We start from the raw sequence: 15,689 nt of genomic DNA on the forward strand, positions 1-15,689 counted from the left end.
CCCCCCTCTCTTTCTTACTTTCTTTGTGCTGGGAATGGGACATAGAGTCTGGAGTATTCTAAGCACATGCTCTGCCTCTGGTTATACCCAGCCCCACCAGGACATACTTCGAAGACTCTGCAAGGGGCTTAGGTGTCCAATTTTCTTCTCCCCCCCCTAGTTTTGCCCCTAAATGTGCCTACGACTGTGGAGGGCTGGGAAGAGAGTTCCTTTGTTCCTGTGTGGAGACTGAGATCACGGTCCCCTGGCAACCTCAGGGGAGGGCAGATCTGGGAGGGGAGGGGGGAGAGGCGTCTTTTCCCCAAGGGATGCTGATTACTGAGGCCACAGAAATGCACGTGGGCACAGGGCCAGGACTGAACCAGGAGGGGCTTGAGGACCAAGGCAGGTGGCTGGGGCTGTCAGGTGTAAGAAGGAAACCCAAGAGGCTGTGGCTACCGAGAAAAATAACAGGCAGGCATGAAAAGTCCCAGCTTGAGTCCCTGTGCCACTCTGCTCTCTCCTGTGTGCATTTTTCTTTTTTGGGGGGAGCTACTCAATGGCCCCTCTACGCTTCAGATTCCACATCTGTAAACCGAGGCCCCCACTCGCAGCCCCGTTTGCCTCTCAGCTTGGACCTGAGGAGGTATTTGGGAGAATTTCAGGTTGGCCCCAGCTTGGGGTCCCACAGAGCTCTCTACTGGAGTTCAGTACTTCCTACTGTGGGCTCAAAGACAATGGGGGAGGCAAATCAGGCAGCAGGAGGGGGACTCCTGGGGCAGTTACGAGCAGAGCACAGGACTGGCACTCAGCAGCTGTGTGACCCTAGGCAAGTTCTTTAGCTTCTCTGTGCCTCATTTTTCCCCATCTGCCCATGAGAAGGAGGGGAAAAAGAACACAAACTCCTCAGATGAGAGGATTTGCTGTGTGACATGCTTAGCACAGTGTGGCGTGTGGTAAGCCTGAGGTTGAGCTATTATTAGAATCCAAGGCTTGACCCACAGGAAATTCTCAAGAAATGCTAGCTGTCATTAATAGGGCTGAAGGAAAGAGAGAGGTGGGGGAAGAAGGTGAAGAGAGATGAGACTGAAGTCAGAGCTGAGGAAGTTGAGGGGTTCGGGGTAAGAAGGAGGAGTCATAGACAGAAAGGGACTAGAGATCCCCATATACACATATACATACACATATACATATGCATATATATATATATACACACACACACATATATATATATATATGTATATGTATATATAAGTCACAGCCCAGAAGCCTCTCTGGCCTTCACCTAGATGCCTCTAGTCAGCCCTAGTCAGCCCTGGCCACCATGCCCCTAGCCAGTCCTGGCCACTGCATGAATCCCACCCCTAGAAGAGTGGGGTGATTTGTATAAAAAGATAGAAGCTGGATGCTGTAATCCTGACTACTCAGGAGGCTAAGATCTGAGGATCGAGGTTTGAAGCCAGCCCAGGCAGGAAAGTCCATGAGACTCTTATCTCCAATGAAGCAGCAACAAGCTTGAAGTAGTAGAGCTGTGGCTTCAGTGGTAGTGTACCAATATTGAGTGAAAAAGCTAGGCAAAAAGGGCAAGGCTCTGAGTTCAAGCCCTAGCGCCAGCACAAAAACAAACAAGCCAAACCCTCCTAGCCAGTCAACTGACCAACCAATGAAACAAATAAGAAAAAAGGGATACATACACCAAATATATCCTTTCTACTAAGGTCTCCAGAGGAGCTGGGATTGCAAATGTGCCCACCAAACCTGGTTTATATTGTTGAGGTCTTACTAACTTTTGCCTAGACTAGATTCCAACCATCTCTGCCTACCAAGTAAGTCACTGTGTGTGTGTGTGTGTGTGCTACTGAGGTTTGAATTCAGAGTCATAATCAACCTCATTTGAGCTGCACTACTGCCCTTTTGCCTTCTTTCCCTCCCCCCCCTCCCCACCCTTTTTTGTGTTGGTCTTGGTGCTTCAACTCAGGGTCTGAGCCCTTTTGCTCAAGACTGGCACTCTACCACTTTGAGCCACCACTCCACTTCCAATTTTCTGGTGGTTATTTGGAGTCTTATGGTCTTTCCTGCCTACAGTCCTCACATCTCAGCCTCACTCAATAGCTAGGATTACCAACCTAAGCCACCAGCACCTGTCTTTTTTTCATTTTTTATTTCTATTTTTTGCCATTTCTGGGGCTTGAACTCAGGGCCTGGGCACTGTCCCTGAGCCTCTCTGTGCTCAAGGTTAGTGCTCTACCACTTGAGCCACAGTGCCACTTCTGCCTTTTTCTGCTTATGTGGTACTGAGGAATGGAACCCAGGGCTTCATGCATGCAAGGCAAGCGCTCTACCACCGAGCCAGCTTCCCAGCCCACTGGCTTTTATTTATTTTTTGAAGACAGGATCTCACACTTTTGCCTCAGCCAGCCTCAAACCAAAATTTTCTCACCTCTATTTCTATAGTATTTGGGATTTACAGGTATGGGTCATCCTGTCCTGTATATATTTCAGTGGGAGAAAAAGGCTCAGATGGTCTAAACTAGGGTACATAGCCCAAGCCTCCAGAGGAGAAGTTTGAATCTGGGAAATGGTATTTATCTTAATTGCCTGGTGTGGTCCATATATAATTTGCAAAGGCCACTCCCCTGCCTGTAGACCTCGGGATACCAAGGGGAATGAATGAACTGATCTTTCAGAGTCACCCTTTCCACCGCAAGGGCAAGACTGTAGTCTGTGGTTGAGAGCAAAATTGCATCCTGTTTCTATAACAAGTACTTAGAAACTACTTCTACTTTTTTGCATGCAGTATTGGAGCTTGAACGCAGGGTCTGTGTATTGTCCCTTAGTTATCTTTTTAGTGTAATTTTATTGTTATTAAAGTGCTATATGGAGGGGCAACCATTTTATAAGTTTGGCAATGAGTACAATTCTTTTTGTACAATGTCACCACTCCCTTTGCTTTTTCCCTGTCCCTTAGTTCTTTTACTCAAAGCGGATGCTCTACCGCTTAAACCACACCTCTACTTCTGGCTTATTGGTGATTAACTGGAAGTAAGAGTTTCATGGACTTTCCTGCCCTGGATGGCTTTGAACTGAGACTCTCATATCTCAGCCTCCTGAGTAACTAAGATTAGAGGTATGATTATAATGAACAGCTTTCGTTCTCTCTCTCTCTCTCTCTCTCTCTCTTTCTTTCCTTCCTTCCTTCCTTTCTTCCTTCCTTCCTTCCTTCCTCCACAAATTATAATCATACCTCCCTTCCTTCCTTCCTTCCTTCCTTCCTCCCTCCCTCCTTCCCTCCCTTCTTCCTTCTTTCCTTCCTTCCTTTCCTTCCTTCTTTCTTTCTTTTCTTCCTTGCCAGTCCTGGGGCTTGAACTCAGGGCCTGGGCACTGTCCCTCAGCTCTTCAGCTCAAGGCTAGCACTCTACCACTTAAGCCACAATGCCACTTCCAGTTTTCTGGTGGTTTATTGGAGATAAGAGTGTCATGATGGGCTGGGAAGGTGGCTCAGTGGTAGAGTACTTGCCTTGCATGCCTGAGGCCCTGGGTTCAATTCCTCAGCACCACATAAGCAGAAAAAGCCAGAAGTGGCGCTGTGGCTCAAGTGGTAGAGCGCTAGCCTTGAGCTGAAGAGCTGAGGGACAGCGCCTAGTCCCAAAGTTCAGGCCCCATGACTGGCAAAAAAGAAAAGAAAAGAAAAGAAAAGAGTGGCACGGACTTTCCTGCCCAGGCTGGCTTTGAACCAAGATCCTCAAATCTCAGCCTCCTAGCCAGGTGCCGGTGGCTCATGCCTATAATCCTATCCACTCTGGAGGCTGAGATCTGAGGATCAGGGTTCAAAGCCAGCCCAAGCAAGAAACTCAGTGAGACTCTTATCTCCAATAAACCACTCAGAAAGCTGAAAGTGGCGCTGTGGCTCAAGTGATAGAGCGCTAACCTTGAGCTAAAGAGCTGAAGGACAGCACCCAGGCCCAGAGTTCAAGCCCCACCACCGACAAAAAAATAAATAAATCTCAGCCTTCTGAGTAGCTAGGATGACAGGCATGAACCACTGGTGCCCCGCCAGTGGTGCTCTGCCTCTGGAGCCTCAGCTTCACTTCCAGCCTTTTGGTAGTTTATTGAAGATATGAGTCTCATGGACTTTCCTGTCCAGACTGGCTTTGATCTGTGATTCTCAGATCTCAGCCTCTTTTCAGGCATGAGCCATCAGTTTCTGTGTCTGGCTTTCTAAAACACGTACTATGCTCAGATCGTAAGGAGAAAATGGCTAATAATCAAAAACACACAGAAATATACAGCATGTGAGTATGAACGTTAACATGATTCAAACTTCCTTTTGGACTTGCTTCAGTACTGCTTCCTTTCTAGGCTTCTCTTAACCAATGTGTTAAAGGGCACAGATGTTTTCATTTTTTTGGGGGGGGGTCGGTCGTGGTACCTGACCTCTGGGCCTGGGCACTGTCCCTCAGCTCTTCAGCTCAAGGCTAGCGCCCTACCATTTGAGTCACAGCTCCCCTTCCGGTTTTCTGGTGGTTTATTGGAGATGAGTCTCATGGACTTTCCTGTCTAGGCTGGCTTTGAACCTCCATCCTCAGATCTCAGCCTCTTGAGTAGCTAGGATTACAGGCGTGAGCCACTGGTGCCGGCTTGTTCTAAAATTCTTACTGCTTTTCACTTGTCATCATTTAGGAAAGTTTAGTGAGGAAAGACTCATGTCTTTCTAGTTACCACTAGGTAACTTCAAGATGTTCTCTGACATTTAGTAAGGTACTTAGTAAACAGTTGTTGAATAATAAATGCTTCTTTTTTTCTCCCAAAAGAAAGGTTAAAAACCTCCAAACTGTTTGTCTGGAAAAGAAAACAAGATAAGCTTATCCAAACTGGTATAATCATCTCATAAAGAATTTAAAAGAGGAGAGACTGGGAAGGTGGCTCAGTGGCGAGTGCTTGCCTTGCATGCATGAGGCCCTGGGTTCGATTCCTCAGTACCATATAAACAGAAAAAGCCAGACATGTCACTGTGACTCAAGCAGTAGAGCACTAGCCTTGAGCTGAAGAGTTCAGGGACAGTGCCCAGGCCCAGAGTTCAAGCCCCACAACCGGGAGGAAAAAAAAAGAGAATTTAGAGGAGGAGCTGGGATGGTGGCTCAGTGGTAGAGTGCTTGCCTAGCATGCATCCAGCCCTGAGTTTGATTCCTCAGTATTACATACACAGAAAAAGCCACAAGTGGTGCTGTGGCTCAAGTGGTAGAGTGCTAGCCTTGAGCAAAAGAAGCTCAGGGACAGTGCCCAGGCCCAGAGTTCAAGCCGTAGGCAAAAAAAAAAAAAAAAAGAATTTAGGGGATAATTTCATGATACAGATATTTTGCTAGTGTTGGGAGGAGCATGTGCTTTTTGGGTTACAAAGGATCTAACCCTTGGTTGGGAATTCTCCAGTGATTCCCTAGCTAGAACTGCTTTTGTAATTAGAAAGGAAAGGAGAACACTGTTTTACAACGAAAAGATTGTTTCTAGTTGACAAGGTGCCAGTCTCAGCCCCTCCCATGCTGGGGTGGAAGAGATAAAGGTTCATTTTAACTTGCAATCTCAAGCTAAATCAACATAACAGAAAGGAAAATAAATGGAAGAAAGACAAAGGTATATCCATACCAGGTGCTGGTGGCTCATACTTATAATCCTAGCTACTCAGGAGGCTGAGATCTGAGGATTGCGGTTCAAAGCCAGCCCGGGCAAGAAAGTCCATGAGACTCTTATCTGCAATTAACCACCAGAAAACCAATAGTGGCGCTGTGGCTCAAGTGGTAGAGCTCTTGCCTTGAGCTGAAGAGTTCAGGGACAGCACTCAAGCCCAAAGTTCAAGCACCATGACTGACAGAAAATAAAAATAAAAAAGAGTCAATGTCAATGGCTTCACTATAAAACACACTGCCTCCTTACATCTGCCGGTGTGTGTGTGTGTGTGTGTGTGTGTGTGTGTGTGTGTGTGTGTGTGTGTGTTGGTACTGGGACTTGAATTCACACTGCCTGGGAGCTTCCCTTCTGCTTTTTTTGCTCAAGGCTGGTGCTCTACCACCTGAGTCACAGCTCCACTTCGTTTTTTGGTGGCTCACTGAAAAGAAGTATCTCGGAGACTTCTCTCCCCAATGTTGACCTTGATCCTCAGATCTCAGCCTCCTAAGAAGCTAGAATTACAAGCGTGAGCCACCTGCACTTGGCCCAAGTGGACATACTTGTGACCCTTGATGCACACAGGCAATTATAGGTAATGCACAGATGAACTTAGAAAATAAATTACTGGGGGCTGGAAAGGTGGCTCAGTGGTAGAGTGCTTGCCTTGCATGCAAGAGGTCATGGGTTTGATTCCTCAGCACCACCTGCACAGAAAAATCTGAAAGTGGATGCTGTGGCTCAAGTGGTAGAGTGCTAGCCTTGAGCTGAAAAGCTGAGGGACAGTGCCCAGGCCCAGAGTTCAAGCTCCATGACCGACAAAAAAGAAAAAAAGAAAAGAAATTACTGTTTCTTGTTAGAGTTAATTTCTAGTTATGACACTTGACTGTGGTTTTCGGGGGGGGGGGCGTGTTATACAGTTTCCTTTTTAAATACACATGAGTAAGAAAGGCAAGGAGGTAATTTCTCAGGGTTAAGGAAATCATTTATGCAGCATACAAAGCAGAAAGCAGAATCAAATTGCGGGAAACAGGAGTTTGGGAAAACCCTGTAGCTGGGTGTCCATCTTGGCTTTCTATAACCATTAGTAGTAACCTCTATAAGGAAGGCTGGTTGGAAATTAACTTCAATCCTTCTAAAGTTTAAACCCAAAGCCAGACACCAGTGGCTCATGCCTGTAATCCTAGCTACTCAGGAGGCTGAGAACTGAGGATCGGGGTTCAAAGCCAGCCCAGGAGGAAAGTCTGTGAGACTCTTATCTCCAATAAACCACTCAGAAAACCAGAAGTGGCACTGTGGCTCAAGTGGTAGAGCGCTAGCCTTGAGCTGAAGAGCTGAGGGACAGCGCCCAGGCCCAGAGTTCAAGCCCCATGACGGGCCAAAAAAAACCAACAAACTTTAAATTTAAACCCAGCTTATGCAGCTGGCTTTGGGGTTTCTTAATTCGCTGCCAGGGGTTAGACTCACTGAAGTTTGAAAAGCTCACAGGGAAGTTTCTGTCGGCTCCCGAAGGGACACAGTGATTTCTCCCATTGTAGAAGGGAACTCCCTTCCCCCATTTAAAAAACAAAACAAAACTGGGGAAACAGACATTACATGTAACCTGGAAAGTTGGGGGTTGAGGGTGAGAGAAAAGAAGTTGGAAAGAAGGGATTAAGATAGCCGTGGGAGGTTTCACACGGGATTCTCCCTGATCCACAAGTATGGAGAGTCTAAGAATTGCCAGAACTGCCAGGAGAAACTGTCTATGTAGAGGCTGGGGAGGAGGCCAGCGAAGCTGATCGGAGGCCAGGAGCAGAGGTGGTTTGTGAGGTCCCTTCAAAGGACCCAGCACACTGGGAGTGGCCACATGGGCAAGGGACATGGACATAGTCTTTGCAGCCCTTGCTCTTTTCCTGGACAGAAGAGAGGCTGGCCTTGTCCCTTGGCAGAGAACTAATTGATCAGGAATTAATTGCACTATAAGATCCCTTGCTGCCAGGTGTCAGTGGTTCACGCCTGTCATTCTAGCTACTCAGGAGGCTGAGATCTGAGGATCTCGGTTCCAAGCTAGCCTGGGCGGGAATGTCTATGACACTCTTATCTCCCATGAACCACCAGAAAACCAGAAGTGGTGCTGTGGCTCAAGTGGTAGAGTGCTCACCTTGAGTGGAAGAGCTGAGGGTCAGTGCCCAGGCCCAAGACTGACCGAAATAAAAATAAAAATCGCTCGTTCCCTCGTTGTCAATCCCCTGTGGTTCTCCTCAGGTCTGTAACAAAACGGAAACAGCTAGAGGATGGTGGCGCACACTTATACTCCTAGCTACAGAAGAAGCTGAGATGTGAGGATCGTGGTTCAATGTCAGCCCCAGCAAGAAAGTCTGTAAGATGCTTATCTCTAACCATGAAAGAGCCAGAAGCAAAGCTATGGCACAAGTGGTAGAGCACCAACCTTAAGCAAAAAAGCCAAGTGAGAGCTAAAGGCCCTGAGTTCAAATCCCAGTATGGGCACAAAAAAGTTTATAGTCCCATGCTAACACCATGTGCCACAAGTTGAGGCTATCTGACTTTGTCTTTTATGCTGGTCCTAGAGCTTGAACTTGTGGCCTTATGCTCTTGATTAGCTTCTTCAGTCACACCTCCACTTCCAGCTTTTTGGTGGTTAATTCAAGATAAGAGTCTCATGAACTTTCAACCTTGAACCTCAATCCTTAGACCTCAGCTTCCTAAGTAGTTAGGATTACAGGTGTGAGCCATTGGCTCCCAGCTCCGTGCTCTGTGACTTTGGACAAATTACTTGACTTCTCTGAATCTCTAGTCTGAAAAAAAAAAAAAGATGCAGCCAATAAATTCATGTCTTTTTTGTTGTTAGTAGTGATCCTGGGGCTCAAACTCAGGGCCTGGAAATTGTCCCTGAGCTTCATTTGCACAAGTCAGGTGCTCTACCACTTGAGCCACAGTGCCACTTCCAGCCTTTTCCCTGTAGTTTATTGGAGATAATAGTCTCACGGACTTTCCTACCCCACTGGCTTTGAATCTTGATCCTCAGATCTCAACCTCCTGAGTAGCTAGGACTACAGGTGTAAGCCACCAGCACCTGGCCTAAATATATGTCTTATAAAACACTTGTTGCAGGGCAGGGTATGTAGCTCAATGGTATGCAACTTTCTTAGCATGCCCAAGGCCCTAGGCTCCATTTCCCTGAACTACTAAAAACCAAATTGGGTGCAGTGGGTCTATCAGCATGCCCTCCATCTCAGAAACTCAGCCCCCACCTCACTTCCCAGAGCAGCTTGTATCTCTAGCATCCATCAGCAGAACACCCTCCACCCAAACCTGAACTCTACCCTGCCCTTCACAAAGAACTCACCCAGGGCTTCCGCCAGTTTCTGCAGGATAGGCCTGCATTCCCACGCTCTGCCCAGACCTAGCTGCCCGCCTCTAGCCCCATGGTGTTATAAGGATGCCCCTGATTAGGGACAGGCACCATATTACTCTCTGTCCCATAAGGAGTTGGCCTTGTCAGTCCCTCTGATAATCCTCCTTCTTCTGTGTCCACGGGGTCTTCTGGGATGGGTGCTTTCAAGGTCAAGCTTGTAATCCTAGCCACTTGGGAAGCAACTAAGTTCTAGTTACTAGTTCTAGCTAGTTACTAGTACTAGATAGTATAGCATCTACTTTCTAGCTACTAGTTCTAACTACTTAGGATTGTGGTTCAGTGTCTGCCCAGGCAACAAAAAACAAATGTTCATGAGACTTCATCTTGACCGATGACTGGGTGTGTTGGTGTCTGCCTGTCATTTCAATGATGGAGAAGCACAAATAGGAGGATCACAGTCTAGCTTAGCCCAGGACATAAAATAAGATTCCGAGTCTTAAAATAACTAATATACAGAAAAAGAAAAAAAAAAAGACTTGCAAAGTGGCTGAAGTGACAGAGGTTCTGCCTAGCAAGTCTAAGGCCCTGAGTTCAAATTCCAGTTCTGGAAAACAAGCAAGCAAGTAAACAAACAAACAGCAATAAAGCTGGCCAGGCACTGGTGGCTCACACCTGAAACCCTAGCTACTCAGGAGGCTGAGATGTGAAGATCATGGTTTGAAGCCACCCCAGGCAGGAAAGTCTGAGAGATTCTAATCACCAATAAACTACTCAGAAAAGGCTGTGGCTCAAATGGTAGAGTTCAAGCTCTAGGAGTAGAGCGCATGCGCGTGCACACACACACACACACACACACACACACACACACACACACACACACAGCAATAAAAACAACAAATCTTTCACTGAGCAGGAGACCAAAAAAAGGGTCTTGATTCTAAAGGAGCCATAGCCACAGCAAATGTGAGATTCACTCCGTCTTGAGAAATGATCCTCTACAGGAAGGGGAGGGGTGGTATCTCAGAGGTACAAGTTAGGAAAGACTTTGAAGAGAGAGGGCATTGAAGCCTTTTCAAAAAGCTGGATCAGCTGGGCACCGGTGGCTCACATCTGTAATCCTAGCTACTCAGGAGGCTGAGATCTGTGGATCAGGGTTCACAGCCAGCCTAGGCAAGAGTGTCCAGTAAACCACCAGAAAACCGGAAATGGCACTGTGGCTCAAGAGGTAGAGTGCTTGCCCTGAGCTGAAGAGCAAGAGGGACAGCGCCCAGGCCCAGAGATCAAGCCCCATGACCGACCCCTCCTTCTCTCCCCCCCCCAAAAAAAAAGTGGAATCAAAGGCATTTCAGACAGAAGGCTCAGGAAAACTGAAGATTTGTTCTTGGTCAGGGGTCAAGTGAAAAGTAATATGAGCCAAGTGTGGTGACTCACGCCTGTAATCTCAGCTATTCCAGAGGTAGAGATACAGAAGAGCCTGGGACTGGCCCTGGGCAAAAAGAATGAATGAATGATAAAAATTGGAGACTATCTGAACAAAAAGGCAAAATAATGTGATATTGGAAACTTGACTCAAGTGGCTGAGCCCCTTCCCAGAAGTGGATTTAGGAGGCAGATAGAAATGGTTCTCAAGAGTTCCAGCCGCTCTAGCCTGTGATCTGCTGTGAGTGGCTTCTGCCTCTGTCCTGGCTTTAGAGTAACCGCACCCTGCACCTAAGGCTTACATGCCAGAGCAGGCTTAGATCTGCCCAGGCCCGGAGTGATGGCTTTCTCCCGCCTCTTGGTTGAGTCTGTGTAACAGTCATGTCTCATTTGTGTTTCCAGTACTCATTTTCTCCTGCTTCTTTGAATAGGAAAACTCCACCCTCACCCACATATGGCTACCCAGTGCCTGAGCAGTTAGCAGTGACATTTCCTAGCCTCTTTTGTCATTGGGTGTGGCATGTGACTAAATTTGGAGCCTCAATGTGTTTTATTTATAGATAATACTCTTAAAAATAAATAGGTGTGGGGCTGGGAACGTGGCTCAGTGGGAGAGTGCTTGCTTACCATGCATGAGGCCTTGGGTTCAATTCCTCAGCACCACATAAGCAAAGAAAGCTGGAAGTGGCGCTGTGGCTCAAGTGGTAGAGCACTCGCCTTGAGCTGAAGAGCTCAGGGACAGGATCCAGGCCCAGGGTTCAAGTTCCCACGATTAACCAGAAAAAAAAAATAGTTCGAAGTCAGCTCAGGCAGGAAAGTCTGTGAGCTCCTTACCTCAAATTAATCACCTAAATATTGAAAATGGAACTGGAACTGTGCCTCAAAGCTTTGAGCAAAAAAACAAAACAACAACAACAAAAAACCTCAGGGATAGTGCCTAGCCCTGAGTTTAAGTACCATGATTAACTAAAAAAAAAAAGACTCCAGCTGGGCCCTGGTAGATCATCTGTAATCTTAGCTACTAAGGAAGCTGGGATCTGAGTGTTACAATTTTAAGTCAGTCCAGGCGGGAGAGACTCATCAACAAAGCCAGAATTAGAGCTGTCGCTCAAGTGGTGGAATGCTAAACTTGAGCAAAAATCTGAGACAGCACCTAGGCCTTGAGTTCAAGCTCCCAGGAGCAGTGTGAGTGCACACACACACACACACACACACACACACACTCACACACACACACCCCAAACAAAAAGATTCTATCTCAACAACAACAAAGATGTCCTGGGTCCTATCTGTAATCCCAGTTCCTACGAGGCCTAAGTAAGAGAATCTAGGTCCTAAGCAGGCATTCTACCACTTGAACCACACCTTCAGCCTAGAAGATATTTGTGTGTGTGTGTGTGTGTGCGCGCGCATGATCGTGGGGCTTAAACTCAGGGCCTGGGTGCTGTCCCTCAGCTCTTCAGCTCAAGGCTAGCGCTCTACCACTTGAGCCACAGCGCCACTTCCAGCTTTTTTCTTTTTGCTTATGTGGTGCTGAGGAATCAAACCCAGGGCCTCAGGCATGCAAGGCAAGCGCTCTACCACTGAGCCACCTTCCCAGCCCCCACTGCAGAATCTCAACTACGCAGAAGACAGAGATTGGAAGAGAGTATTTCAAGTCCAGCCTGGGCAAAAAGTTAGGGACACGCCATGTGAATTACTGGTTGAATGTGGTGGTGTACACCTATGGTCTTATCTGTGTGAGAAGCCACAGGTAGAAGGATCGCAGTCCGAGGATAACGCTATTTGAAAAATAACTAAAAAGCAAAAAGGGCTGGGGTTGGCTCAATTGGTAGAGTGCCTGTCTAGCAAGTTTAAGGTCCTGAGTTCAAACTCTAGGGCCACAATAGGAGTAATAAATACATTCCCAGCATGGAATATATATATATATATATACATATATATATGTAATACATACATACACATACATACACACACACACACACACACCCTTATAAAGGAAGTTTTACAAGAACATCTATCCATACCTGGCTGGATAGGAGGTAGTGAGTGGCTCCTCTCATTAGCTCCATTGCAGTGAGACTGGAAACTTCCTTACACTCAGTATGAGCTGTGGAGTTCACAGCCTAACCATACACAAGGACAGGACGGAACCCCCTCCCACTCCATGCCTACAGCGAGCACAAAGGTCTAGCTGGTGCCGATGGCTTGCGCAAATACAGACACGTGCAGGCAGAATCTTCCCAGGACAGAAACACACCTGGCGCCAGGATAACACACACACACACACACACACACACACACACACACACACAGACTTGGGTACATGCAGCTGCTGAATTGTTTATTGTTGCTGCTGCCCTGGGGGCTCCAGTTTCTTCTCTTTCTTTTTGGGGGTGCCTTCCTCACTCTCTGGTTCATTCTCTGCCTCTTGCTCTTTTGCTTGGGCCTAGAAGCACTTCTGATGCCCCTCCCCCCTTGGGTCCTTCCTTAGGTAGGATAAGTCTTGGGAGGGGGTACAAGCGGGGGGGGGCGGAGGGGAGGGCCTGGGTCCCGCCCGCTCCAGGTCCTCACTCCCTCATAGTCCTGATGCCATGGTGGGTGCAGTCATGGTTGGCCTCATCTGTGGAGAGGGAAAGCAGGTGGTAAAAGGAGCAAGAGACCTGGGTTCTAATTCTGCCTCTCTTCTTTTCTCTCGGACCCCCACCCTCTTTGGCCTCCGTGTCCCCAGTCTGATGACACAGATCTCCCTCTAGTTGGAAAGGCTCTAATGTTCCCCCTTATCTCTGGTCACAAGGGAGCTCTGAGTCAACCACGCATCTCACTTTATTTTAGGTAGGGATGGCCGTTCTCAGCTGCCCCTCCCCACCCACCTGAGACAAGCCCAGGCCTGTCCCCTAGAGGCCTGGGCAGTCTCCCTCGGCTGGGCCTCTTCACCTGTAAGTCAGCGCTGGGCCTTTTTCCTCTCTGAGTTCTGGAACTTGGTCACCAGTTTTCTCTCGTGCCCACCAGGGCTGGGGCGGTTGGTGTTGGCAGCTGCTTCTCTCTTGGTGCGACCTTTCCGGCCTCCACCAGCTGGTGGCGAGGCCAGGAGAGGGAGGAGAAGTGGACAGAAACCTTAGAGGAGAGATCAGCAGCCTGGGATGCAGGATAGGGAAGGTAGGGAGGGGTGTGTGTGTGTGTGTGTGTGTGTGTGTGTGTGTGTGTGTGTGTGTGCATCACTTTGGGACAATCACAACCTCAGCCAGCTGTTCCCAGATGTTTGAGGCCCTAGGGTTGACTATGATAGCACTTTATGGGTAAGGGACTAGAAGGGGTGACTTGGAGGCCAGAGTCCTTGGAATGGGACGGGAAGGGTAGAGGGGAAGGAGCAAGGCAGAGCAGATGGCAGAGCAAGTCTTACCCACATAGGGATGGCCCAGGCTATACAGGTCGTACTCATCCAAGCTGGCCTCTTCGTCCTCAGGGCTCAGGGGCTGCCCAGGGGAGCTGTCTGCTGGTGGCAAGGTGGCCATGGTGCCTGGTCTCCTCTCTAAGTGTTGTTTTGTCTGGCTTTCCCTTCCCTCCCAGTTCTTGGCTCAGCTTATAAAGCTATGTCTCCTAAGCCCACAGGCTGGTTCCCGCCCCATGAGCCTGTCTGATGCAATCCACTCTTTTTCCCAGAAGCCAGCCCATCCTCGCCAGTGAGCAGGGAAAGGAGCTGAATTCTGGGAGCCACAGGGCCTCCTCCCACACCAGGGCTCATCCAGTGGGTGTTTTTCCATAGAGACTCCAGCCTGTGGGGGAGGAGGGAGCAGACAAGGTCTGCTACAAACAATCCTTGAGAGCCTGGACAGCTGGGACAGAGGGCCTTAGACGGATCGTTCCTTCCCGTTCTTCCACTCTGCCCTCTGCCACATACCCCTTTAAGGGCCAGGGTCACAGCCATCAGATGTCTCCCTCCTGGCCCTCATCTGCCTCAAGCATAGAAAATTGTGGTAGAATATGGAATGAAGAAACAGGGAAACTAGGTGCTGGTGGCTCATGCCTGTAATCCTAACCTCAGGAGGCTGAGAGCTAAGGATCCCCATTCAAAGCCAGCCCGGATAGACAAATCTGAGAGCCTCGTATCTCCAACTACCAAGCAAAAAGCTGAAAGTAGAGCTGTGAAGTAAGTGGTAGAGAGCCAGCTTTGAACAAAAAAGCCACGTGGGTGTCAGTGGCTCACGCCTATAATCCTAGCTACTCAGGAGGCTGAGATCTGAGGATCAGGGTTCAAGGCCAGCAGGGGCAGGAAACTCCGTGAGACTCTTATCTCCAATACATCATTCAGAAAACTGGAAGTGGTGTTGTGGCTCAAGTGGTAGAGTGCTAGCCTTGAGCTGAAGGGACAGCACCCAGGCCCAGAATTCAAGCCCCACGACCAAAAAAAAAAGCCAAGCAAGAGCACAAGACCCTGAATTCAAGTGCCAGGACTGGCACCCAAAAAAAAACAAAAACCCCAGGCAATAACAACAACAAACAAAAACAAAGGAAAAACCCAAAAAGGAAGGGAAGGAGTAGAAATGGAATACTCCACTCCGCCTGCAGATCTCAACTGTACAAGTTGTGTGAGTCACTTGGCTGGACAGGGTACTGTCTCTAATTTCATTTGCCCTGCGGTAGCTCTAAGCAAGGAGGTAAGCAGATAAAACACTCTACATCAAAAACAACAAAACAAAACTCTGGTTTCCAGTGAAACAATATTTCCTCAGCTCAAGCCAGATGGTAATTCTTTGCTCACACCCCCCATTTGGCTGTGAACCTCTTAACCATTGTTCTGTTTTTGTTTTTGTTAGTCATGGGGCTTGAACTTGAGGCCTGGGTGTTGTCCCTGAGCTCTTTTGCTCAAAGTTAGTGCTCTACCACTTTGAGCCACAGCACCACTTCCAGTTTTTGAGTGGTTTATTGGAGATGAGAGTCTCATGGACTTCCCTGTTCTGTCTGGCTTTGAATCATGATCCTCAGATCTCAGCATTCTAAGTAGCTAGGATTACAGGTGTGAGCCACCAGTCCCGGAGTTGTTCTGTTTTTCTAATACCTAAAATTTGTCCTTCCTACAAGCCCAAGTGACTCCAAGTGACCTTTGGTTTGACAAGACACTATGCTTCTTCTGTTCCTTCATCCTGCTTGCCTCTGCCAGACCAAACACTGCAAGCATCAAAGCATGTCAGGTGGATATTATGGCACACATCTGTAATCCCAGTACTTGGAACATTGAGGCAGGAACATCATCATCATGAGTTTAAAACTAGAC

General features: G+C 47.9%; 1 protein-coding gene across 1 annotated transcript; it reads right to left on the minus strand.

The window, feature by feature from the left end:
- Positions 1–12,732: 12,732 nt before the first annotated feature.
- Nupr1 (nuclear protein, transcriptional regulator, 1) lies at positions 12,733–14,055 on the minus strand. The gene is made up of 3 exons (XM_013011433.1): positions 13,818–14,055; positions 13,352–13,489; positions 12,733–13,037 (listed from the first exon to the last, which is right to left on the minus strand). The coding sequence occupies exons 1-2, from the start codon at positions 13,927–13,929 to the stop codon at positions 13,359–13,361; spliced, it is 243 nt and encodes an 80-aa protein (XP_012866887.1). The 5' UTR covers positions 13,930–14,055; the 3' UTR covers positions 12,733–13,037; positions 13,352–13,358.
- Between the last annotated feature and the right edge of the window lie 1,634 nt (positions 14,056–15,689).

This window comes from Dipodomys ordii, unplaced genomic scaffold (genome assembly GCF_000151885.1).
Source record: "Dipodomys ordii isolate 6190 unplaced genomic scaffold, Dord_2.0 Scaffold14, whole genome shotgun sequence".
Taxonomy (NCBI): Eukaryota; Metazoa; Chordata; class Mammalia; order Rodentia; family Heteromyidae; genus Dipodomys; species Dipodomys ordii.